Genomic DNA, 26,902 nt, shown 5'->3' with positions numbered 1-26,902 from the left:
TCTGTTTGCATGTTTTCCTCATGTCAGCACGGGTTTCCTCCCACAGTTCAAAGGTGTGCATGTTAGGTTGATTGACCATGGTAAAAATGCAAGATTATGGGGACAGGCGGGTTGGGTCTGGGTGGAATGTTTTTTAGATGCTGAGTCCAAACTCGATTGACAGAATGGCCTGCTTCCAGACTGTAGGGATTTCATGATTCTCTGAAAAGGTTAAAGGAATATCAAGTTCAAAAAAGGGCTGTCTTTGATCAGGAAAGCCAGACTGATTCAATGTCAAATGTATGATGGTGCAAAGCTAACGGAGAATGGAACAAGAGAAGAAACCAAAGATAGTTCTAAGTGTGGAAAAAAGCAACAGCTCCATCAGATGCTGCCCAAGAAAAGGGTATAGTGGCTATGAGTTGAAATTAATAAAATTTTGATTCATAAGACTCCAAAGTAGAGAGATGAAATGCCTTTACTCAGGCTCTTGAACTTTATTTGAAGAGAGTAGGCGACAAAGGACAGAGTTTCTGAGCAGGTGAAGAATTAAAATGACAGAACATTGGAAGTTTAGGGTCATGCCTGTGGATTTTGTTTCACAAAGCAAGCACCCAATCTACAGTAGATCTCCTTATTGTGGAACCAGCTATGTTATGGGCAGCAAATATAATGTAATCACTTGAAAGAAGTACAAATAAATTGTTTTGCTGATGAGGAATGTCTTGAATCTATGGAGTCGCAACCTCATATATTGAGGGACAGTTGGATGATGAAGAAAAAGGAAGAGTTCAAATGACATTTTTAAAAATTAAATCTTCGTTGTTGTTCCTTGCAGTAGAGAATATCCAGGTAGTCGGAGGCAACCCTGTATCATGGGAACATTTCTTCCACTCACTGATGCTGTACCATGAGCACCTAAGAAGAGATATTCCAAGCACAGACACCATTCAGTACAGGCACATGCCTTTGAGAGGCATAACACAACGTGAAATGGATGGCCTCATCGCCTTCCTTCAACTTACAGGCACCATCGTCAAATGGGTAATGTACCTTGTCCTTGATATTTCCCATTGAGAGCAATGAAAACCAATTTCTTTCTTTCTTCTTTGGATCAGATGCAGTCTGGCCATTATTTTTCTCCATCCATCCCAGTGATTAATGAAAAACAGGTCACAGGTAGCTGCCTGTCTTTGGTAAGGTCAATTATCTCAGTGCAAATTGGGTCCAGCCTTTCACTGACCAAGCCAATCCTGTTGGTTTGACAGTTTCTTAATCAGTGTTCACAAAATGTGATACTGAACTAATTCACAAAAGCACACAAAAAAGACCATTTTGATGCTGACAGTAGTAGTAATATACTAATATAAGAAAACAACTTATTCATGATAAAAAACTGTGAAACGTTGTGTTAATTTTAGTATTATGCCTAGTTCTGTTTTCTACTTTATCTTGCTACAAGTGAACTCTGATTCTGTTTGCTTGTTCAGAGAAATTTGTACAATATTTATTAATTCAGTTCTACTTTTGGATTCTGGAGATGCCGCCCAACATTTTTAAAAAGTGGGTTCCAAATGACTGTAAACCAGTTCCATCCTGGTTTAAAGCAAGTTCAAGTTCCATAGGTGAAATGCTTGCATTCAGCTCATTAATGTGCCTAACAATGCGACTCTACACCATTGACCCAAGTCACCAGTGATAAGGTGCAAGTCGCATTGAAATTTGCATCTGCCAATAATTTTATAATCCATTGATTTTGTTGTGTCTGGGTATTTAATGTGAAAAATGTTACCTGATTTAATTGTAGCTTCAGCAAGCACAAGCAGTACTCTGCTCTGCTTGTAAAATCTAACTGATTTGAGAATAGTGTGTTAGTGAGGGAAAATTTGCAATTACATTGCATGAAGTAGGTAGTGAAAAACTTGTACTTGCTTTCATGGGATGAAGACACCACTTGGGTTTCATAGTAATCCGTACCAGCCAAGTAGGCTCACTGTTGTATTCACTAGTTTAAGCTGTGGGCAACAGCTGAAGGTTTCTTGGATGCAAGCAGTATTAAAGGAAGTAATTTGGATTATTGTATCTTTACAATCTCCTTGAAAGAGCTATCCAGTTAATTTAACTCCCCTGTTCTACCCACATAACTGTCTGGCTTTTCAGTTTTCTTTTCATTCATTCAGGGTTGTACACTGGCGGAGGTGGTAGTGAGCTGCCACCTTGAGCCTCTGCTTTGGATTCGTAGGCACCCACTGTGCTGATGAGAAGGGAGTTTCAGGATTTTGACCCAGCAACAGTAAAGAAATAGTTCTAATCAGAATGGTGAGTCGCTGGAGGGCAACCTGCAGGTCATGTGACAGTGTTGTGGTGTTTCCATACATCTGCAGCTGTTTTTCTTCTCCATTGTAGATTGTGGGATTGAGAAGTGCTTTTGGAGGAGCTTTGGTAAGTTACAGCAGTGCATCTTATGGGTGTGTGCACTAGCTGTACATCAGTTTTTTTTTTGATGAGCTCGTGGAATGTCAGCATCACCTGCGTTGTGGGTTGGCAGTATTTGTTGCTTTACCTAGTTGCTCTTGAGAATGGTTGATGAGATATGGTTAAAAGAATGAATGTTGACCGTCATGGATTGGATGCTCTTTGAGCAGAATGCTTTGTCCTGGAGAGTGTCCAGCTTCTTCAGTGTTGATAGAGCCGCACATGGGCAGTGTTTTATCACACTCCTTATTTATGCCTTGTAAATGGTGAACAGGTTTTAGGGAGATTGGAAGTAAGTTACATGCCATGGAATTCCGTCCTTTTGCAGGTAGCAATTTGTGACTATTCAATTTCAGTCTTTGTTCAGTGGTAACCTCTCAGGACATTGATAATAGTTTATTCAGCAATGGTACGGCACGGAGGATGGTGAGGTTCTGTTGCTGGAGGTCGCAATGTTTGACACTTGTGTGCCATCAATGTTGCTTGAATCTTGTCAACACAAACCTGGATTTTTGTCCAGGACGTGCTGCATTTAGACATGGACTACTTAGGTATCTGAGGAATTGCAAATGGTATTGTGCAGTCATTAGCAAATATTCCCAATCTGACCTTACAGTGGAGGGAAGGTAATGGAAGAAGTAGATAAATTGTTGGACTTAGGACATCACTCTGAGGAACTCCCACAAAGATGGCCTGCAACTGAAATGACTTCAATCGCAACAGCCATCTCACTTTGTGGTAAGCATGACTCCAGCCAGCAGTGGATGTTTTCCCTGCTTCTCATTTGAGGCCGGTTTTGCTGGTATCTTTGATGTCACACTCAGTCAAATGTTAGCTTAATGCCAAAAACAGTCACTTGCACCTTATCTCTGGAACTTAGCTCCTTTTTTGTCCATGTTGCGACCAAGGCTGTAAAGGTGGCGTTGGTGGACCCCAAAATTGAGCAACAGTGAGCAAGTAATTACTTAGCAAATGTCACTTGATTGCAGTGTTGATGGTCACTTTCCATCAATTTGATTTTGTGTAGACTGGGGTCTTGTTGGATTCATCCTGCTTAAAGCAGAGAGCATACCAAGGCAATTTTCCACATTCCTGGGTAGATGCCATTGTTGTACTATTCAGAGCCTTTGATTTGTTGTTAGTTTTAATTCATAACTTTTTTTTGTCAAATTTTCAGCTTGGAACTGAGAGCTCAAGATGACTTTTGGACCATGGATAGCAGCTTGTGTTAAAAGGCATACAGACCAAATAGGCTTTTGTTCATTTGTGAGGTCAGGCTTGGAAGGTGATAATAATTTGGTTTCTGATCAGCAGGCTCTGCGGACACTTTGTCAAGTGTGAAGAGTTTAAACAGGTAGCAGCAATTGACTACTAACAAAGTCAGTACCCGAGAATTGGTTCAAGCAAATCTGGAGAAGACCTTGAGCTTAAGTAGATTGGAGATGTTGAATGGTAACTGGGACCTTGGGTACGAGATGTTTGTCAGGGAATGGCCAGAGTTTGAATCTGATTTGCAGTATGTTTTCTGGGAAAATGAATTTTGCTGTTAATGCTACAGCAAGGAGATTTGAAAGCTCCCTACCTAACTTCCCATTAGCAGCTCTTTGAAGCTCAGAGAATAGAAAACTGAGTTATAAGCATTATTGCTTTTGTCTGAATGACTGAAAAGCTGACCCTGATTGACATCTTCAAAAAATCAACAGCAAAATTATCAGCAATGCATATGTGGAAACCACTTTTTTTTTCATGTTTAAGACACAAACTGGTGTCTGGAATTAAGTATTCACAAACTCTTATTATGAACCATTGGGCTCAATTTTGAGCATCTTTGAAGGCTTTCATTTTACTGTGTTGTGAATGCAAAGGAAGAAAGGCCAATTTAATTCATTTGCTTGTCTCTGTCTAAACTAAAATGGCTTGGTTAGGAATATGACTAGTTCTCAAGCACGTGACTTCAGACCCATTGCTGCAGTGTTGTTAGGACCCAAGGCTTTTGCTGTATTCAGTGCCTTAAGCCATTTTCTTGGTACCACGAAGAGTGAATTGAATTGGTTGAAGACTGGTGTCTGTAATGTCAGAGATCTCCGGTGGAAGACAAGATGGAGCATCCATTTGGAACTTCTGGCTGAAGTTGGAAGCAAAAAGACTTCATTTATTGATCATGCAGAAATGGCTGCTGGTCTGTATTTTTTCCAGTACTGAAGTAGGAAAATAAAAAATGAACTTTATGGTGTGAAGCACTGAGAGTTGTGGTCCAGGGTGTGATTTCTTTTCTGTTGGCTGAGTTATCAGAGTGGCCCTGGAAAGAACCATCATTGGCCTCAGCCTCCCAGACCTGATGTCACTTCTATGCTGTGTACACCTGTGTTGGCCAAGACTCACATCAAGTTTCCCTCTATTGTATCATCAGTTAAAACTTGCAGTTTAGCCTTGCACTTGAATAATCATCATATGAGGATGACTGGTGTCTGACTGGTCTCTAGCAGTTTCTTCGGGGAGTGGGTCTGGAAATGGGAGGAGAGCCATAGTATACAAAGGCCCTTCTGATGCTTAAATTGCTTCATTTTGGGGGCAATTCAGAAGCAGAGTTAATATTCTGCAGATGGGGCCAAATCCCATCAGAGAAGCTGCTGAAATTTGAATTCGGGTAATTGGGAATTAAAAATTGGTCTTTTTAATAGTCGACATGAATCTATCACTAATCATTAAAACCCATTTGTCTCGTTAATGAGCTTCAAGGAAGAAAATCTGTTGTCCTTCCCTGGTCTGACTTGCATATGACTTCATACCCACAGCAGAGTGGTTGGTTCTTAACTGCCCTCTGAAATGTCCTAGCAAGCCACTCAGTTCAAGGCTACTTAAAGACAGTCAGCAAATGATGCTTGGGATCTATTAAAAAATAATTATACTTTAACAAATTGTATCTACCAGAGTGAGAATGCCCGTCTGGCTTTGTGCGAGCATCCACAGTGGACACCTATAATTGTTATGCTGGGCTTGATCCAATGCAGCATCCCACCTGGACTAAAAGCTGAAATACTGAAGACACTGGCAGCATTTGGCAAATCACCAGAGATTGCTGCTTCACTTTGGCAATCACTGGAATATACGCAGGTAGGTAACACTGAAAAAGTATTGAATTTGGGAATAACTCATCAAAGTGTTGAGAAGATCTGGGCTTCAACACTGAAGAGGCAATGAATTTGAACTGAGACCATTTGTATTGTTTTCATCTTTCAGATGTTGCAGACAGTTAGAAGTCCGAGTCAGAGACAAGACACTGGAATTGAGGTAAATAATCCATTATATAACAAAGATGAATGAAAAGGTAGTTTCTCAAGTTGAATCTTATAAGATCCTGGGGCGACTTGAGAGGAAGGATTTTGGAAGGATGTTTTCTATTGTAGGAGAATCTAGTATGAGGAGCCATTGTCTTGTAGGGTTACCCATAAAAAGCAAGATTTTTTTCCCTTCACCTCTCTCTCTCAAAAGGCAGTGGAAATAGAGTATATTTTTGAACAGAGATAGATTTTTGATGAGCAAGCAGACAATCAAAGCATCTGTGAGAGGCAGAGCAGGTTGGAAGGGCTGAGTGGCCTACAACTATCCTGATTCAGATGCTATTGGACTAGTTTTTTTTTCTCTCCTGGTCACAGCATACACAATTAAAATCTTTCAGCCAACTGCTTGTGCAGATGCAGGGGAATCCATATCACTGGACTCTCCTAATCGAATGCTACCTGACCTGCTATGCTTTTCCAGCGCCACACTTTTTGACCCATGTCACAGGCTGACCAGCATATCCACTGCTAAATTAGGCAGTGATCTGTGAATCCTGCATAGACTTTAGTTTGTGTGGATCAATTACTGCACCTGTACTTCGATTCTCATCATAGTGATTGGAATTGATCAGTAGGTGCCATTACGTCCCATTACAAAGTGCACATTATGTTGTTTCTTGTAGGTGTTTGGGCATTGTATTAAGTTGTTTTGATGTCTCACCTTAATGTTCTTGGACAATATGTGGGGCTTAGTTTTCAAATTGGGGTTGGGAGCACACCAAAATGATTTCATATCCTGAGCCCCTGTTGAACTGCATCACTCGTCAGATGTTATTTAGATATGTAAGTGCCCTAATTGGACCATAGGTCATTTTAGTTCCAAATTAGTTGCACTAAATATTACCGGGAAATGAGTACTGCCTCCAGAGCGCAAGTAACAAAAGCAGACACCAGCAATGAAATAGCCTTCTGGTACCTTAACCAAGGAAGAAAGTACCCTGGAGAGCCGAAAGCATTGCTAAGTATGAAAGTACCCAGACGATCAAATGAGAAGTAATATGCATAATCTGGCGCAAAAAGAGGCACATGCTGATTTTCCATCTTTTATTTCTCCCCATGTTGAGCTGCTCCGCCTTGTGCTCACTTTCAAATTCACCCAGTGCCAGACTTAAAATTCTGTTCTCACCCTCCCAGCCCATGAACAAACAGTTTAGAAGGCGCTTAAACTGGAGTAATTGGGTCTCTAACTCCTCCCCACCCTTGCTTTGAAAATTGAAGTCTCCTGGAATTTGGGATTCACTGCTTTCTGCCGACCCCTTCCGTAGCTAAAACTTATGGGTTTTAATGTTGATTGGTGGTATATCTTGTAAGAATTGTAGCTACATTTTGGATGATTAGTGTATGAAGAAAAAATAAATGATGCAACAATGATTTCGAACGAATTGTAAAATTGGCACAGAGGTTCAAAAGGTCTTGGGGCTTTTACGTTTAGACTTAGAAGATAATTTTGACTCATGTTGATTATGTGGAAACTAGTTAGATCCTTACACTAAGTCTTTTGTTTGTATTTAAAATTGGTCAATGTGACAAATGGCATATTCTTTAAACCACCAGAGATGTGCAGATGTGTTTGACAGTGTGATCTAATTTTTTTAATGTATTACCAAATTGTAGAACTTCTCATTTGTGTCCTTGTTACCTCGGAACTGCGTGAATCCAATTCCCATCAAACCTGCTGTTTCCCAGCTGTAAACTTCAGGTCATTCAAAACTCTGCAGTCTGAATTGTGTGCAATAATAAATCCTCACATTCATTGGTATTGCTGAAGTGCCAGGCAATGACATGCATTTCTAACACAAGACAATGTAACCATCTCTCCTTGAAATTCAACACCATTATCATCACTGAATATCAGCCCTCTCCAAAAGCACTCATCATCAAAATGACATCAAAATCATTATCATTAACCAGAAACTCAAGTGAACCAGACTAGCCATATAAGTATTGAGGATATCATTGGTTCTCGTCCAACTTTGCATTTACTGACAACAAGCAAGTCAAAGGATTATAGTTATGCATCATTTCTTTTTTGAATTATCTCAGCCCTATTCTCTGGAATGTGTACTCTGCAACCTCTTGATTTTGCTCTGCTCATTTAAGGTCTCCTTAAAATCAATCACTTTGATCACCATTGTGCTCAACCTGTTTTTGCAGATTATCTCATTTTTGTCAGATTTAGCTTTTGTGTAGCTGCTTGAGTTATTTTTTGTGTGACTGAAGATACCACCCCCTTTAAATGCAAGTTTTTCTGCTTCATGATTGGCAAAAGAATGAAGTGAGTGAGACTTATGATCTGGAGTGAGCTACCTGGTAAGGGTGGGAATTTTCAAAAGGAAATTGGAAATACTCCTGAAAACAATAATTTGACAAAGTAATTGAGATGGGAGTGGTAATAAGTCAATATATTGTCCCAAGATTCTGGACAGTTAATGAGGCATGTGATTGTCATCATGTTATATAATTTTGACTATTTGAATTTAATTTCAGATGGTCACATTCTCTCATTTTCTTTTCTCCTCAGGTGGAGTTGAATGAAATTGAATCTCGCAGTGAAGAGTATCCTCTCACCAGAGCATTTTGCTGTCTGATAAGTACGCTGGTCGAAAGTTCTTTCCCCACAAACCTCGGAGCAGGTCTACGTCCTCCAGGGTTTGACCCATATCTTCAGTTCCTTAGGGACTCTGTGTTTCTTCGCTTTCCAACCAGAGCATATAGAAGAGCTGCAGAAAAAGTGAGAAATAGCCTCAGTTCTTTTAGAAGCAATATTGATTCTTTTTGTTTTATGTATGTTCTTCTACTGAACCCTGTATTGCAGCACAGCAGACACGGACTTTGTGCAATTCTAATTCTCCGTATGTGTGATATTCCGCAGTGGGAGGTGGCTGAAGTTGTGCTTGAAGTTTTCCATAAGCTTTTGAGAGACTATGAACCCCGACCAGAAGATTTCACAGACCAAATGGTGGAGCTTCAAGGTAAATGATAGGTCCTGGATATTGCCATCAAAGGTGTCACTCAGTGGGTTCAGGCTTCCAACTGGGAGAACTTTTTTGTTTGTTTTCCTTTGTCAACTACTTCTAAAATGTCTGGAAGTGATGTTTGACTTGAACATCCACCCTTCCTCCTCTCCCATTTGTCAGTTTTATACTGATTAAGGTAAAGGAGTGGACCACCTGGCTGATACCCAGTATCAGCGTTCATATCAACATGTTCAGTGTAGCTCCACTCTGAAGAACAGTTTTGTCTAAACTGAGATGATGTGATATTGTTTGCATTTTGTTCTTTGGCCTATGGCGGCAATGCGTGAATGTAGCAACTTGATAAGAGTTAATGTTTAGTCAGGTACAGCTTACTGTTGTGTCATTCCCACGACAACCAGTTGGCATTACCAGATCCTGTTTCACATTGGACCAGGAGCCAGAACAAGACTTTTATCCCATATGTCTGTGTTTATTGAAATCAACAGCAAACAACTTAACGAAAGGAAATTCCGTACCAGATCCAAAATATGATGGAACCAAATTGACCACATTTGAGACACCTACAGTAGTAACTGAATTATAGTTGTGTCTTGAAATTCAGAGGTTAATCTGGTCCTTGTAATCTGTACAGCTACACAATATCCAATCCTGAAAGTCAATGGTGCAATGTTAAGATTAATTACTCTGCTTCTTGGATTCCTAGGAGAGATGGTGGTGGCATACAAGTCTCCAGGATACAACTTAATGTTTCATTTGCTGAATGACTCCCCAATGCTGAGCCTTTGTCTGAGTCTTTTGGAGGAAGGCGTCAAGCTGCTGGATACCTACGCACCATTTCCTGGTAGGCAAAGAGAAATATCTTGTGTGCATGCGCACAGATGAGTTTGGTAGCCCACTGAGATGTGATAATTTATCTCCCCAACTACCAATAGTTTTTGCTTTAGACAGTTTTCCCCTCTTAGTCAATATTATTTGCTCTTTCATACTTTCTCCTTTCACCTTAAAAATATGCCCCCTAGTTTTGAACTCACCTACCCTGGGGAAAAGACTTCTGTTCTTCACACTACTTAGTCCCCTCGTGATTTTATAAACTGCTATAAGGTCACTCCATAATCTCTAACACAGTGAAATAAATCCCATCTTATCCAGCCTTTCCTTATACCTTGAACCCTCCAGTCCTGGTACCATCCTTGTAAATCTTTTCTGCTCCCTCTCCAATTTAATGATATCTTCCACATGGCAGGGTGACCAAAACTGTACACAATAATCCAAAAGTGGCCTCATCAACATCCTGTATAACCACAACATAATGTCCCAACTCCTACATTCACTGGTCTGAGCAATGAAGGCAAGTAGGCTAAATGACTTCTTAAACACCATGTCTACCTGTGATGTAAATTTAAAAGAATTATGTACCTGAACCCCTAGGTTTCTCTATTCAATAACAGCATCTAGGGCTCTACAATTAACTGTGTACGGCCTGTCCTTGTTCATCTTTCCAAGATGCAATAATTCACATTTATCTAAATTAAATTCCATCTGCCACTCCTCAGCCCATTGACCCAGTTGATCGAGATCCCTTGTAATCTTAGATGATTATCTTTCGTCCACTAAATAATTTTGGTATCATCTGCAAACTCACTAACTGTATTTCCTACATTCTCATTCAAATCACTTATATAAATTAGAAAGAGTTCTCCATCACCACCTTCTGTCTCCACCATCAAACCAATTTTATATCCAATTGGCAAGCTTTCCCAGAATCCCATGTGATCTAACTTTACTAGCAAGGGTACCATGCAGCACCTTTTCAAAGGTCTTAGTCAAGTCCATGTCGAGACCATCTACTGCTCTGCCCCTATCTGTCACCTTGGTGACATTGCTCCTTTGCTGGAGCATTGCAGCAGGCCTGAGACATATGTTGGCATGAGAAGGTAGTGTGTTGTTGAACTGGTAGGCAACTGGAAGGTCAGTGTCATTTTCAGACAGAATATAGATACATGGAAAGTGGTCATCCAATCAGCGTTTCTGTCTGTCTGTCTGTCTCTCTCTCTCTCTTTTTCTGTCTTTCTCCCCCCCGCTGTCTTGCCCCCTCTTTTTACATTCCTCCCATTTCCCCCTTTACCTTCACCCTTTCTCTCTTCTACCCACCCCCCAGTCTCTTTCAGCTCCTCCCCCTCTCTCTGAGTTCTGATAAAGGGTCACTTAGGCAAAGAGTCAAAATGTTAACTGTCTTTATGGTTTTAGAAGTTCTTTTGTTTTTATTATCCCAGTTGGAATATTGTTTCCATACTAATAGTTCAATGACCACTTCCAAATGAGTGGACAGTTGTTGTGGCATTAATCAGCAACTTGAACTTGAATTTGCCCAGTGATGACTTATTTAATCATATTGAAATAAATTCAGAAATTACAATTGTTCTGCTTTGTGGTGTTACAGGATGGTTCGTATTGAACAAAATTTTCTTCTCTAACATCTGATGAACTGTGAGCATCACCATGCTGGGCTGTCAGCTATACACGGCCTATTGCTGTGCCTATTCTTTAATACGGACTGTCTCACACCCGTGTTGCGCTTTTGATTTGCTAGATTCTTGTGACTTAAAATATTGTGAGCTCTTGGATTTGGCTTTGATTTATGTTTTATTCTATTCCTTCATTGATGTCAATCAACTGCAATTAATTCATATTAGCAGTCTGAGTTTCTGTTTATGATAGAACCTAGGGATTCAGTGGAGGGAATCCTGACAGACAGGATATGCATGTATTTGGAAAGGCAAGGACTGAATAGGGATTGTCAGCATGGCTCTGCACATGGGAACTCATGTCTCACAAACTTGATTGAGGTTTTTTTTGAAGGAGTAATGAAGAGGATTGATGAGGACAGAGCAGTCGACGTGATCTATATGGACTTCATTAAGGGGTTCGACAAGTTTCTTCGTGGTAGACTGGTTAGCAAGCTTAGATCTCATGAATTACAGAGTTAGCTAGCTATTTGGACTCTTAACTGGCTTGAAATTGGAAGCCAGAGAGTGGTGATGGAGGTTTGCCTTTCAGACTGGAGGCCTGTGACCAGTGGAGTGCCGCAAGGATAGGTACTGGGTCCACTGTTTTTTTGTCATTTCCACAAATGATTTGGATGTGAACAGAGGAGGTACGGTTAGTAAGTTTGGAGATGACACCAAAATTGGAGGTGTAGTGGTCTGCAAAGAAGGTTACCTCAGTACAACAGGATCTTGATCAGATGGGCCAATGGGCTGAGGAGTGGCAGATGGAGTTTAATTTAGATAAATGTGACCTGCTGCATTTTGGAAAGGCAAATCGGAGCAGGACTTATGCACTTAATGGTAAGGCGTTGGGAAGTGTTGCTGAACAAAGATACCTTGGAATGCAGGTTCATAGTTCCTTGAAAATGGAGTTACAGGTAGATAGGATAGTGAAAAAGGCGTTTGGTATGCTTTCCTTCATTGGTCAGTGCACTGAGTACAGGAGTTGGGAGGTCATGTTGCAGCTGTACAGAAGTTGGTTAGGCCACTTTTGGAATATTACGTGCAATTTTGGTCTCCCTCCTATTGGAAAGATGTTGTGAAACTTGAAAGGGTTCAGACAAGATTTACAAGGATGTTGTCAGGGTTGCAGCTATAGGGAGAGGCTGAATAGGCTGGGGCTGTTTTCCCTGGAGCATGGGAGGCTGAGGGATGTCCTCCTAGAGGTTTATAAAATCATGAGCAGCATGGATAGGATAAATAGACAAAATCTTTTCCCTGAGTTGGGGGTGTCCAGAGCGAGAGGGCATAGGTTTAAGGTGAGAGGGGAAAGATTTACAAGGGATCGAAGGGACAACATTTTCATGCAGAGGATGGCGCATGTATGGAATGAGCTGCCAGAGGAAGTAGTGCAGTTTGGTACGATGACAGCATTTAAAAGGCGTCTGGACGGATAGATGAATAGGAAGGATTCGGAGGGATTTGGGCCAAGCGTTGGCAAATAGGATTAGATTAGGTAAGAAGATTTGGTTGGAATGGACGAGTTGGACTGAAGGTTCTGGTTCTATGCTGTGCATCTCTCTTTTTTTTAGATATTTTTATTAGAAATTTAACATTTTTGCAAGTTTATAAAAATAAACAAAACTCTCAAATACAAACATTGATGTACAATTAAATCAAATATACAATAGTCAAAATTTAACAAAGGAAAGAAAAAAAAACCAAAATAAAATAAAAAAAACCAAAACTCAACATTCTACTAATCTAACCTATAACTAACCAGAGTGTATACTTAAGTCTCTTACATGCTCGGAATGTATTAACATCAAATGTAATAAAACCCATGTTCATGCGGGATTCCTCTCCCAAGGGGCCCCGGAGCAGCCAGGTTTGTAGTCCTCACTAAATAAAGGCCCTTGTTAGGATGGCCGAAATATCTGCATTTATGTAATTCAAAAAGGGCTGCCATATTTTATAAAATAATTCAGTCTTTCGGTGCACCATATTTGTAAGGAAGTCAAGGGGAATATATTCCATAATTAATCTGTGCCAATTTGAAAGTCCAGGGGGGCCCTCAGCCACCCAGTTCATCAAAATATTTTTCCTTGCACAGAAAGAGGGAATAGAAAATAGTCTCTTCCCGTGCGTATCCAGGGAGGAAAAGTTCGAAAAGCCCAAAAGGAGAGATACAGGGTCCACAGTAATTTCCGTTCCTAAAATGTCTGTCAGGGTACTTGCTACTTTAGTCCAATATCTACGGATCTTATGACAAGTCCATAGGCAATGTACCAGAGTGCCCACCTCTATTTTGCATTTGGGACACATTGGAGATGCTCCTGCCTTAAATTTTGCCAATCGAGCCGGTGCTATATGGGCCCTATGAAGTATCTTCAGCTGGATAGCCTGGGTTCTGTTACAGATAGTAATTCTTCTAGCATTTTCCCAAATATCATTCCACATTTCTATAGAGATTTCTAGTCCCAAATCCTGATCCCATGTTTTAAGCAGATTGTCCATATCTCCCGACACTTCATCATGTAGTAAATGATAAATAGTACTGACGGAGGATACCCCTACTGGTCATAGGACATTACATTCTCTATCTGATTTATAAAGACTATCTATTAACGTAGTCTTCTTCTGTATATAATCTTGAATTTGGAAGTATCGAAAGAGGTCTCCATTGGGTAACCCGAATTTCTGACGCAGCTGTTCAAAGGACATCAGGACCCCATCTTTAAATAGGTCCCCTAAACATGAGATACCCCTGGATCTCCAGAGTTTAAAAGTGGCATCTGTAAACCCCGGTTGGAATCCCCATGCCCCTACTATCGGTGCATGGGGGGATGTTTTATGTAAATTACCCTCATTTTGCCGCATTATATTCCAGGCCTTAATTGTGTTTAGTATTATGGAGTTTTTACAGTATTCCGTAATGATTTTCCTCTTGTCTGAAAATAAGAGGTCAGTAAGTGGGTATTTCACTTGGGAGGCCTCGATGTCCAGCCAGATTGATTGTGGATCAGACAAGACCCAATCAGCTATGTAACTTAGTAGGGAACTTAACTGATATTTCCTAAAGTCTGGGAAGTCCAGTCCTCCCCTTGCCTGTGGAAGCTGTAGCTTCTTCAGCTTAATAAGGGGCCGTCTATGATTCCAAATAAAGGAACCCAGCCAGCCATATAATTTACGTAGGGCTATCCTTGGCAGCATCACCGGGAACATTCTCATAGGATATAAGAGACGGGGCAGAACATTCATTTTAATTAGTGCTATTCTACCCAACCAGGAAATTGGAAGGTCTCCCCATCGCTGGAGGTCCTGCCTTATCCTTTCCAGTAATTGCTGTGCATCTCTATGACACCATGTATAAGGAGTTTAGTTCTCAAAGCACCTGTTCTGTGGAATGTTATTAATTATAGACCATATTCTGCTGATGCCTCAGGTAAAAAGCACTTGGAGAAAGCAGTGGAATATTCCCTGGGCCTTTTGGAGCTGGCCCTGCAGAAGGAGAACCAGTTCATGGATTGGCTGAGAGAAAGCCATTCCTCTGTCATAGCCACACCCCTTGAACAGTTGCTTCAGGGCATCAACCCACGCACTAAAAAGGCTGACCATGTAGTCAATATTGCTCGGTAAGTTACCATGCCTCTGATTTTGGTATCATAAATTTCTATATGTACTTTTAATAATGTGAAAACTCAGTTAAAATCTGGCTTCTCACTGCATCTCTACCAATTATAGAACCGCGTGCAAGTGTTTGCGCAATGTGAATTCCTGGTTATGAACTTAAATTGATTCAAAGTGTTTTTAGGCACTGCTTGACCTGCTAAGTGTAGTTTTTAACTTTTAAAAGTATGTTTTGCAGCATTAATTATTTTGAAGTAATTGCTCATATCAAGATCAAACACTTCACAATATTAGTTTGTCAAGCACTTCACAGCTAACTAATATTGTGAAGTGTTTCAGAGACATTGCAGTTTGACAAGATTATTTATAAATTCAAGTACAGGGTATTCATTATAGGATACTTTCTCTCACCCCACATATATAGGTTATTTTGCAAGGTAAATGTTGGCTAGTACTCCGGTGTAAATCTTTTGAGTCATCAGCCTTGCGTATTATCAGGGAATCTTTTGTTTTAAGCTGCTGAATGCACTGTTGGGCAGTGTGATAGAGGCAAGTTCAATCGAAGGAATGGGAAAAAGGCAGGAGAACAAACTCAATCATGATGATCATTTGGAAAGCCAGTGCAGACAGGATAGAGTGGAATAATTCTGAGATTGATTTGGAAGTGTGTCACTTTTTGTGCAAACTTTTTTTGTCCTTTTAAACAGCCTTCTTAACAAGTCTTCGAACTTCACATGCGTTCCCAGACCTCTGTTCATTTATCCTTTTAACATTGTCCATTTTAGTTTATTGCTTGTCCTTATTCTTCTTTTTGGCACAGAAAGAGGCCATTCGGCCTGATGTGCATTTGCCATCCTACTGCAGAAGCAACTTATCGGTCTCATTCCACCGTTTTTAATTCTCCCCTGTACCCCTGCAAATGCGTTCTCTCTAGATAAATTTTTCAGTTCCATTTTGAAAGCCACTATTGAATCTGTCGCACTTTCGAGCAGAACATTGGAGATCGGAATAGCTTTCTGTTGCCTTTGTTTTTTTTGCCATTCACTTTAAATCGGTGTACTTTGGTTTTGATCCTTGTGCCACTGGGGTCTGGTGTCTCCCTATCTGCTGTCCGGTGCCCTGTTGTTTTGGATACCTCTGTCAAATCTTCTTTCAGTCTTCTCTTTAAGCGGCACAAGTCCAACTTCTTGACTCTTGCCTTTCCAACTGAAATCCCTCATTCAATGTATCCAGTCCAGTTGTCCCCAAACTTTCGCAGCATGGTGGTTCAGTGGTTAGCACTGCTGCCTCACATCACCAGGGAGCCAGGTTCAATTCTACCCTTGGGTGACTGTCTGTCTATGTGGGGTTTGCACTTTCTCCCCACCTGTCTGTGGCTTTGCTTTGTTTGTCTATGTCCTGTTTAAGTCTCTCTTTCTCTTCACTGTTACCATGCTGTCAAATTTTATTACAGCTGCAAATTTTGTAATTGTCCACTAGTCAATGGACATAGAACAGGAAAAGCTGTGGTCCTTGTGTCATTCCCTTGAGGAATCCACCAATACGTTCCTCAAGATTGTAAGAAGAAAAGTTAACATCTGTTCTTTTGCTTCGTACCATTCAGTTAACTTTTTATTAATGCTGACGTTGTCTCTTCTCCATGGCCTTTAACTTTACTGCATAGACTGCTATGTGATACTTCTATTGAATTTCTTCATTTGCCTGCATTGCCTTCAGCACTTTAATCTCATCAAAAAATGCAGTTATGTTGATTAAATACTATTTGCCCTCAACTAACTGACATTGACCTGTTTTAAATAATTATTATTTGTCCCAATAATTATTTATTTTGTTGCAGATTATCATTCTTGTAGTTTTCCCAGCACTGGGGTTAACCTGACTGGCCTGTAGTGCCTGAGCTTGGCCTGACTTTTTTTTTGAATAAGGATGTAATATAGAGTTCCAATCTTCTGGCAATGTCCCTATATCATTCACTGTGATATATCTTGCTTCGTTAATGTTATGTATTTTCATATATGACGAGGACCTGCATTCTAGAATTGCTCCATTGACTGTAACATTCTGAGCTTATGAAGACGAAATGCAAGTCTTTATTCCAGGACCTCATTCTGATGCATAGTGTGTCACTGCAATCGAGAATTAGTAAGCTAAACATGGCGTTTGGGACTCTGATTTTTACACTCAAGATGTTCAAGATTTAAAATGGGGGAGCAACGGTCAAGTATCCACATCTTCTGCTGAACTGAAGTGTGATGGGAAGGCCAACAGTGAAGAGGTTGCACGGAGAGATCGAAGAATACAACGCTGGGAAATGTAAACTTACTCATTTTGATTGGAAAATTATTTTTCAAAACAGTTTTTAAAATTAAACTGGAGGAGGTCAAATGCAAGAGGAAAGTATATTGTAAATGGTCAGACTCTTATGAGCATTGATATACAGACAACTTATGGAGTCCAAGTCCATTGCCTCCTGAAAGTGCTAACGCAAGTGGATAAGGTGGTAAAGAAGATATGCATCATTCTTGCCTTCATCGGTCAAGGCATTGAATATAACAGTTGGCAAGTCATGTTGTAACTGGATAAAACTTTAGCCAGGCCAATTTGGAATATTGTACACAGTTCCATTCCCCTATGGTGGGAAGGATAGGCTTGGGATAGGGTGCGTTCAGTTAGGTAAATAAATCTGCAATAAGAAGCCAGTCTGAGTAATGGTGTGAATGTATTTAGCAATTACTGCAGAAAACTCATCTGGTTCGTGAGGAAAGAAACCTGACTTGGTTTGACTGACACTTGACTCTGACCCACGTCAATGAGGTTGACTCTTAACTGCCTTCTGGAATGAATTAGCAAGTCACTCAGTTGTATAGAGATGGGCAATAAATGCTGGCCTTGTCACTGATGTCTAAATCCCATTTAATGAATGAAAGTAGAGGGTAACCTGAACACGTTCCTTCAAATTGAATATAACTTCATTTGTTTTAAAGTATAAACCTCTCAAAATAAATCCCAGTACACTATAATTGCTTTGTTAACTTGCATTACTGCTTTCAATTTCACCTATATTTGTGTGTGTTTATAACAGAGCTGCATCGCTCCTGCAGAATAGACCTCAATCTGATATTTTGTGTATTTCTGGATTACATATAGTATTTACATAACAACCCATTCCTACCTATCCATTATACTTGTCAAAAATATGGACAATGGGCAGAAAACACCTTTAACCCCTGAAGAAACATCACCAGTGATACTTAAAATTCTGCAAACACGCTGGCAGGAAAGACTGACCAGTGTCAGGTTCCTCTTTCAGGATAGATGCTCCACTATCAGGGTCCTCTCTCCGAATAGATGCTCCAGTATCAAGGTCCTCCCTCAGGACAGACGCTCTACTCTCAGGGTCCTCTCTCAGGATAGATGCTCCAGTATCAAGGTCCTCTGTCAGGACAGACGCTCCAGTATCAGGGTCCTCTAACAGGATAGACGCTCCAGTATCAATGTCCTTTCTCAGGATAGACGATCCAGTATCAGGGTCCTCTCTCAGGATAGACGCTCCAGTATCAGGGACCTCTCTCAGGGTAGATGCTCCAGTATCAGGGACCTCTCTCAGGATAGTTGCTCCAGCATCGGTGTCCTCTCTTGGGATAGACGCTCCAGTATCGGTGACCTCTCTCAGGACAGACGCTCCAATATCACAGTCCTCTCTCAGTACAGATGCTCCCGTATCACGGTCCTCTCTCAGGGTAGATGCTCCAGTTTCAGGGTCCTCTCTCAGGATCGATGCTCCAGCATCGGTGACCTCTCTCAAGACAGACGCTCCAATATCAGGGTCCTCTCAGGGCAGATGCTCCAGCATCGGGGTCCTCTCTCAGGCGAACACCCTGCCATTTAAGACACTGATCACAGTTAAGCAATGCCTTACCTGAGCCACACTGTCCAAATGTCTGACACATGAATTTGGCACTTGGAGCTCCATCATGATGAGTGGTTCTTTGGAAAACAGACAAAACCCATCAAAAACATCCTCAAATCCTCCGTGAGGAAATGCACAATCCCCACACACTCACAGGAATCTTGTGCCTGAGAATATCCAACTGTCTCGAGTGTCTGTGACAGGCCCATGTGGAGAACAGATGAAAACAGTGGAAAGAGCAAAATGCTGAGCATCTACTCTGCCTTCTGCCCTTCAAACACCACCTCTCCGCCTCCCGCAGGTTGTGTGGATCCAGGTTTGGGCTGTTCAGTTAGCTCAGGACCCATTACTCCTCACTGGAAAGTAGACAAGATCGAAATTGCCTGCAAGCTTGTGATTTCAAATAAACCTGTTGGACTATAACCTCATGTCATGTGACTTATGATTTTGTCCACCCCAGTCCAACATGGCATCTTCACATCATGGAAGATAGACTTCCTTCATCCCAGGGGATTTGTTAAGGAGGAGGAGTGGAAGACGCATCACTGTATGCATCTAGTGCAATTCTGTGTGATCAACAAGATCTCTGTGATCTATGGTACCTTGGTGTACTCTACAGGATCTTGATATGATCTCAGTACTGCAGTGTGAACACAGGATCTCAGTTTGATCTGTGGGATGCTAGTGTGAACTACAGAATCTCAGTAACCTAAAAGACCTCTGTGTGATCGAGAAGAGCTCAGTGTGCATTGCAGGACTATGGTGTGATCTATGGGAACTTGTGTGATCAACGTTATCTTGGTGTCCACGGTGTGATCAATGGGATCTCTGTGTGACCTATGGGACTTTGATGTGACCTACAGGCTCTTGATTGGTCTACTGAAAGTCAGTGTGATCTGTGTGAACTCAACATGATCTGTATGAGCACAGAATGATCTGTAGGACCTTGTGGTGACAGGTAGTAGCTTGTTGTGTTCTCTCGCCTGTGGTGCTCTGACAGGAGGTGGCTGTGATCTGGGCAACCTCATTATGTTGACTGTAATCTGTGCTTTCGATGAAGGTGGATTCTCATCCCTCAGATACTTCCCATTTTCAAAGTGAGATGTGCAGGGAGTTGTTACTACACGTTCAACTACTATCTTGATCAAAAGACCAGATCATCCCTGGAAACAGAATTATAACTTAATCATATAGAGATCAAAGCTGCACTCATAAATATTCAAAAGAAATTCTGTTTAAATGGGAAGGACACAGTCTGAGACATCAAGGGATCATGTGTGACAATGGGAGGAACAGTGATGTAGTGCTATTGTCACTGGGCTATAGTATTCCAATGGCCAGTGTTCTGGGACATGGTTTTGATGGAATTTAACTCAATGAATTATTCTGAAATATAAAGGGTAAAGTTGCAATAGTTTTATCAGAACACAGGGCTACTCTCTCATGAGAGAGAGAGACATTAACCTGAGGGCCATACAGTTGTACAGCATGGAAATAGACCCTCTAGTCTAACTTGTCCATGTCAACAGATATCCTCAATTAATCTTGTCCCCTTTGCCAGCATTTGACCCATATCCCTCCGATCCCTTCCGAACTTTGTATCCATCCAAATGGCTTTTAAATGGAATTAAATGAGCCTCGATCACTTCCTCTGGCAACTCATTCCATATATGTATCACCCTCAGCGTGAAACTGTGGGATCTTAGGTTCCCTTTTAAATCTTTCCACTCTTACCTTAAAGCTATGCCTTCTAGTTTTAGACTCGGCTACCCGGGGGAAAAGTTTTAGCTATTCACCCTATTTGTGCCCCTCGTGATTTTATAAACTTCTGTAAGCTCATCTCTCAGCCTCCTACACTCCAGAAATAAGTCCCAACTTATTCAGTCCCTCCCTGTAGCTCAAACCCTCCTAACCTGACAACGTCCTTATAAATCTTTTCCAAACCCTTTCAAGCTTTACAACAGCCTTCTTATTGCAGGGAGACCAGCATTGCACAAAGTATCCAAAAGTGGACTAATCAATATCCTGTACAGCCTCAATATGACCTCCCAACACCGATACTCAATGCAGTGACCAATAAAGGCAAGTACACCAAGCTCCTCCTTCACTTGTGACACTACTTTCAAGGAACCTGAACGCCAAAGTCTCTTTGTTCAGTAACACTTCCCAGGACCTTACCACTAAGTGTACAAATCTTGCCCTGATTTGCCTTTCCAAAATACAGCACCTCACATTTATCTAAACGAAACTCCATCTGCCACTCCTCAGCCGAACGGATCAAGAACTCTTTGTACTCTGAGGTACCTTTACTGTCCGCTACACCTCCAATTTTGGTGTGGATCCAGCACCAATCCTTGTTGTACACCACTGATCATAGGCCTCCAGTCTGAAAAGTCAATTCTATAATCCAATGGCTGTTTCTCCCTGTATTCTATCTCATCTAACTTTGCTAACCAGGCTACTATGAGGAACCTTGTCAAATGCCTTACTAAAGCCCACATCGGTCACATCAACTGCTCTTCCTCTCTGTTACATCTTCAAAAAACTCAATCAAGTTGGTGAGACACTATTGCTCATTCACAAAGCCATGCTGACTATCCTTTATCAGTCTTTGCCTTTCCAGATACATGTAAATCCTGCTCCTCTGGAGTCCCCTCAACAACTTTCCCACCTCCGATGTCATGGTTCCCTGGCTATTCCTTACCACCTTTTCTTAAATAGTTGGTACAACGTTAGCTAACCTCCAGTCACCATGTCTTCAGCGACGGAAGAGGTTGGGACTGAGAATTCTTCACGCTAAATACAGCGGAGATTTGAACCCACACCAGTGGCAGTACTCTGCATTAGCAAACCAGTTTCCAGCAAACTGAGCTAACTGTAATTGAGTATAAGAGTTGGGAGGACATGTTGCAGCTGTATAGAACATTGATGAGGTCATTTTTGGAATATTGCATTTTTGGAGTGCACTTCTGGTCTCCGTCCGATAGGAAGGATGTTGTGAAACTTGAAAGGGTTCAGAAAAGATAAACAAGGATGTTGCCAGGTTTGAACTGGAAGGGAGATGCTGAATAGGCTGGGGCTCATGAGGGGCATGGATAAGGTATAAAGACAAGGTCTTTTCCTTGGGGTGGAGGAGTCCTGAACTAGAGGGCATAGATTTAGGGTGAGAGGGGAAAGATATAAAAGGGACCTAAGGGGCAACTTCTTCAAGAAGTGCATGTATGGAATGAGCTGCTAGGGGAAATGGTGGAGATTTGTACAATTAGCAGTCTGGATACCAAAAAGGCATTTGCATGGAATAGGAAGAAAGATAGAAAACATGAAAGAATTTAGAGGGATATGGGCCAAATACTATCAAATGAGACTAGATTAATTTAGGATATTTGGTTAGCATGGATGAGTTGGATCAAAGGTTCTGTTTCCATGCTGTATATCCTTGACTCTGTGATGACGATTAAAGGATTGTGGCTCGTGCCTCTGTAATTTCTACTCTCTGTCCCCTCCATCTTCACAGATGTACCTGATAAAGTTCTGGTGTTTTAACAACGTCAGTTGACCCAACTTTTCATTTCACCCTGTTCAACAATTTTTAGTGTCTAAACTATTTAATCTTTCACTTTGCCTTTGAGAGTGTCTCCTCTTGTCAAGGCAAGTATGAAACATTCCTTTAGTATGTCTGTCTGCCTCTGTAAATCCCAATTTGGTTTTGGTTAGCTCCCCAATTCTGGTCTCCTTCCTATTGAAGGAGAAAGTGAGGACTGCAGATGCTGGAGATCAGAGATGAAAATGTGTTACTGGAAAAGCGCAGCAGGTCAGGCAGCATCCAAAGAGCAGGAGAATCGACGTTTCAGGCATGAGCCCTTCTTCAGGAATCCTGAAGCTTCCTGAATAGGCTGAATAGGGAGAGGTTGAATATGCTGGGGCTGTTTTCTCTGGAGCATTGGAGGCTGATAGAGGTTTATAAAATCGTGACTGGCATGGATAGGATAAATAGACAAATCTTTTCCCTGGGGTAGGGGAGTCCAGAACTAGAGAGCAGAGGTTTAGGGTGAGAGGGCAAATATATAAAAGTGACCTAAGGGGCAATGTTTTCATGCAGAGGGGGTTATGTGTATGGAATGAGCTGCCAGAGGAAGTGCTGGAGGCTGTACAATTGCAACATTTAAAAGGCATTTGGATGGGTATATGAATATGAAGGTTTTGGAGGGATATGAGCCAAGTGCTGGCAGGTGAGACTGGATTGGGTTGGGATATCTGGTCGGCATGGACGAGTTGGACCGGAAGGTCTGTTTCTGTGCTGTACAGCTCTATGACTGTCCTCCATTTACTACTGTTTTTCTTTTTACACGCTGACAGGAGCTCTTGGATTTGTGTTCAGGTTTGCTGCTGGTCTGTTCTCATGCCACTTTTACCCCTCTTAGTTTATTTTTTCAGTCTACAACACAACTTTCTGTACTTCTGTGCTTCTTATTTATATCATCAATTTACATCCTTTTTCTGCTCTTTCACATTCTGTATTTCTTTTGACATCGAACAAATTACAGTGCTCCTGCCTTCTTCTCTTCCTCATTATTGAACTGGTTTATCCTCGTCTCTCGCTCGTTGCTCTTGGCCTTTTTTCTCCCAACAGCTCAGCTTGGGCTTTTTCTTGCTCTTTCTTTAAACATGCAATAAGCTCATCTCTCTGAACTTACTTTTGCTGAGCCACCTCAAATGTTTCCTTCCAAGATGCGATGGTCTTGTGAATCCTTGCGTCTTCCTTCTCTTTCTCCTCAACCTTCCGCAGGGCATCAGAAAGCCTCACACTGCAGTGTGCTGCATCTTTCCACCTGTTCGTTCATGGTCTGTTTCATTTGAGCTCCAACCACCTCCTTTCCACCCTTTATGCAATAAGTCCCGTTTCAAATTCTGCACTAGAATATTGGACGCCAGAGGATGGGGAAGGAAATCTGCTGGTTACCATATACTGGCATTCATCAACCTACACACCAAATCCTTCCATGTTGAACATCACATGGAGAAAGCACGGGTGTAAGCAAGGGCACAGAATATGCTGTGTTGGGGATATCCATCATCAGGAGGTTGTCAGTCACACAACTGCTGACCAAGCTGGTGGAGTCCTGCAGGATGCTACTTCTGAACAGAGCCTGAAGGTGGCAGGCCAATGTGAAGGAAAATATATTGGATTCTGATTGTTAACAATCTACCTGTCGCAGGTGCATTTGCCCATGGCTGTATTAGTGAGAGTGACCACAAATAGTCCTTCTGGAATAAAAGACCTGTCTACACTGAGGAAAAGCTCCATCCTGTTGTCATGAATTATATGTATTTAAAAAACAAGTACTCTAAAGCCATCATCACGGAATTGTATTCAAACACAATCGGTAATGTCTTTGCCCTAGTAGCCTACATCGCAGGATTGTATCTACAAAAAATAGATGCAGCATGTGATAGTTCTTTCAAAACTCTTCAGTCTTGCTGCCACCTGTCATGAATTAAATAACCAAGTGGAGGCCGTTGGTCCACAGATCCCCATTCTCCATGCTTACAGCATCAACCATCATTTCAATTCAGAAGTCAAGGTTGAAGCATTTTCATTCCATCATCAGTTAGATGTGCTGAGTAGATGATCCATCTTGGTCACCTTCCGAGGCCCGCATCATCACAGATTTTGGCCTTAAGCCTGCATTCACTCCGTGGGATGTAGAATGAGTAAAGAAATGTGTGTATATGTTTTTAAAACCTCCTACATGGCAATTGTATGTTAATTATTTCTGTTCAATTCTGTTCCCTTTGATCTCCCTCTTACTATTTTGCTGAAGTCCCTTGCTTTCAATTGCTTTAAAACAAACCCTTGCCCTTCTACACAGTTGCCATTCCCAACAAATTTCAGGCATCACAGTTTACAAGCAATTCATCAAGCTCTGTTCTGAGCCTGATGTTTATCTTCATAGCATAAATGTCTAATGTTTCTGTGCATTTGGGAGTGTTTTTGAGGCTACAGAGGTTGCAAGTGTTAGTCAGCATAGTGGAACACTCAAGTTGAAGCTAGAACCATCGTGGCACTATGTTTAGAAATTGGTGATTCATTTCAGAATGTTAATGTGATTGGTGAGTGAATTTCAAAACTTTTGGTTTTTTTAAACGTTGCATTAAGGATTCTTCTATCTCTCTTTCTTACTCCTCCTGTTCCACAGATACTTGAGCCATGGAAACACCAACCCTGACCTGGCATTTGAAAGTGCCAAGATTCTTTGCTACATCTCGCGCTATCCAAACATCCAGGTGAAGCTCGTCGGAGACTTCACTCAGGATCAGGTGAGTTGTACAACCTTGCGACAATCTTTTTAAACACCCAAGCCATGTACAGCTGGAGACTCCCCATGAGTTTCACACATTGTCCCTGCATGTGTATTGCCACAGTCTGATAGCTGTGTCTGTGGTAAATTGTGAATTCATGCTAAAACTGCAGAGCACAATGAGTACTTTGCCTTTTGTACTTGGGCTTAAAATAATTGAGGCCAATGAGATAATTGTTCCTGCTGCCTGCTTGCTTCCATCAGTTCACTTTCAATTGGGTATGATGCAGTGGTTTCCTTAAATTGTCAGTTTCATTTCAGTGAAAATATAAGATGGCTTGTTTGGAAGAATATTGCAGTAATGTGGTAGTTGGCACAATTCTAAAACTGGGTTACTCAAAGCACTGCAGGGAAACCTTTTACTTTGTACCTAATCCCACATGTTGTATGTTAGAAGTACTGTGCCTGAATTAAGTGTGTTTTATTGGAGATTGTGGAGAGTTTTGTACTGCATCTTTACCAATATGGTGCTTCCCCAGTACTGTCCAATCTTCCATCCAATATAAACTTGTCCTCATCCAAAATTCTAGTCAGTTTTAACCTCTTTGACCAAGAGCTTTGTGGCTGGCATTCACGTGCCCTCTTGATGGCATTAATATGCAGGTTTTCTGCTTGGGAAACTGACTTCATTATAGAGCACATGATTAGTCTCAGATCTCTTCTGCCAGTTGGAAGAAGAATCCTTTTGCTTCATCACTCATGATTGCAAATATGCCCTTGATGACTGCTGCCTATACTTCCCCCATTCTCAACATTACACAACTCTCCTGCATTCGTTTCGATCTACATCCATAATCACAAGGTCAAAGCCATGTTGGAGTGGCTGGCATACCAACAGAAGATACTTGGCAACCACTTGCTGCAGTTCCCCAAAAACTGCAACCATTTCACTCAATTTCCCAAAATTGTAACTACCAAATTTGTTCCCTGGAGTTTCAAAAAAAAATCTTGCTATGCTAGACCCTGCTAAGTGGATAATTCCTGGAATATTACAGGGAAAATGAATATCCTGATGTGGCGACGACTGTCTTGATTCCCTGCAAGAAGGATGCCCTGGAGGATTGTGGCAGACAGCGGAGAAAATTGACTTTAGGCAATTGAACTGAAAAGAGCAGAAACCCTCAGGCTGCTTGGGAGCAGCAGAGCATTGACCACATTAGCAGCCCAGCATGTGCACTAATTCCATCATTTAACAGCATTAAATAAACTCCGATACCAAACAAAAGGGAAGATAACTAATTGCTAAAGCAGTACTAATGAAATCTGTCAAGGCTGCCCCAGACCGACAGACTTCTCAAGTCCCTCACGAGCCACTGGACAGTGCCCTGATGGATGTCATGTCAGGCAAAGCAGCAGGGGTCAATGCAACTTGCACAGAATCCCTGAAGAACTTTGGGTAAGTGGCAAGCAAAGTGGTTCCTCAACATCCACAGCGAAGGCAACGTTCCCAGTGTGTGGTGTCAATCCTAAATAATGGCTTTTGCTAAGTCAGGCAAACCATATGTTAACTCAATAGCTATTGTCCCATTCCATGCAGTCAATAATATGAAGCCTTCATGTAAAAGTGCTGGTGTTGGATTGGGGTGAACAAAGTCAGAAGTCACAGGACATCAGGATATAGTACTATAGGTTTAATTGAAATCACAAGCTTTCAGGGTGTGACTTATTTGTAAGGTGTTGCATCACCTCAGGTGTGATAAGAAGCCCCAGAAAGCCTCCCACCTAAATGACTGTGTCTCACGTT

General features: G+C 41.4%; 1 protein-coding gene across 2 annotated transcripts in view; it reads left to right on the top strand.

The window, feature by feature from the left end:
- nup205 (nucleoporin 205) overlaps nt 1–26,902 on the top strand; it is a 109,456-nt gene that overhangs the window by 31,774 nt on the left and 50,780 nt on the right. Inside the window, exons 12-19 of one of the 2 annotated variants that reach the window (XM_060840017.1) lie at nt 821–1,023; nt 5,386–5,568; nt 5,695–5,745; nt 8,317–8,526; nt 8,668–8,767; nt 9,477–9,614; nt 14,705–14,894; nt 24,997–25,117. In XM_060840017.1, the coding sequence (XP_060696000.1) occupies nt 821–1,023; nt 5,386–5,568; nt 5,695–5,745; nt 8,317–8,526; nt 8,668–8,767; nt 9,477–9,614; nt 14,705–14,894; nt 24,997–25,117 (1,196 nt within the window). Of the gene's footprint in view, nt 1–817; nt 1,024–5,385; nt 5,569–5,694; nt 5,746–8,316; nt 8,527–8,667; nt 8,768–9,476; nt 9,615–14,704; nt 14,895–24,996; nt 25,118–26,902 lie in introns of both variants that reach the window. The other variant, XM_060840016.1, reaches the window with a different exon arrangement.

This window comes from Hemiscyllium ocellatum, chromosome 19 (genome assembly GCF_020745735.1).
Source record: "Hemiscyllium ocellatum isolate sHemOce1 chromosome 19, sHemOce1.pat.X.cur, whole genome shotgun sequence".
NCBI classification, from domain to species: domain Eukaryota; kingdom Metazoa; phylum Chordata; class Chondrichthyes; order Orectolobiformes; family Hemiscylliidae; genus Hemiscyllium; species Hemiscyllium ocellatum.
This window is presented reverse-complemented; position numbering and strand designations above follow the sequence as displayed.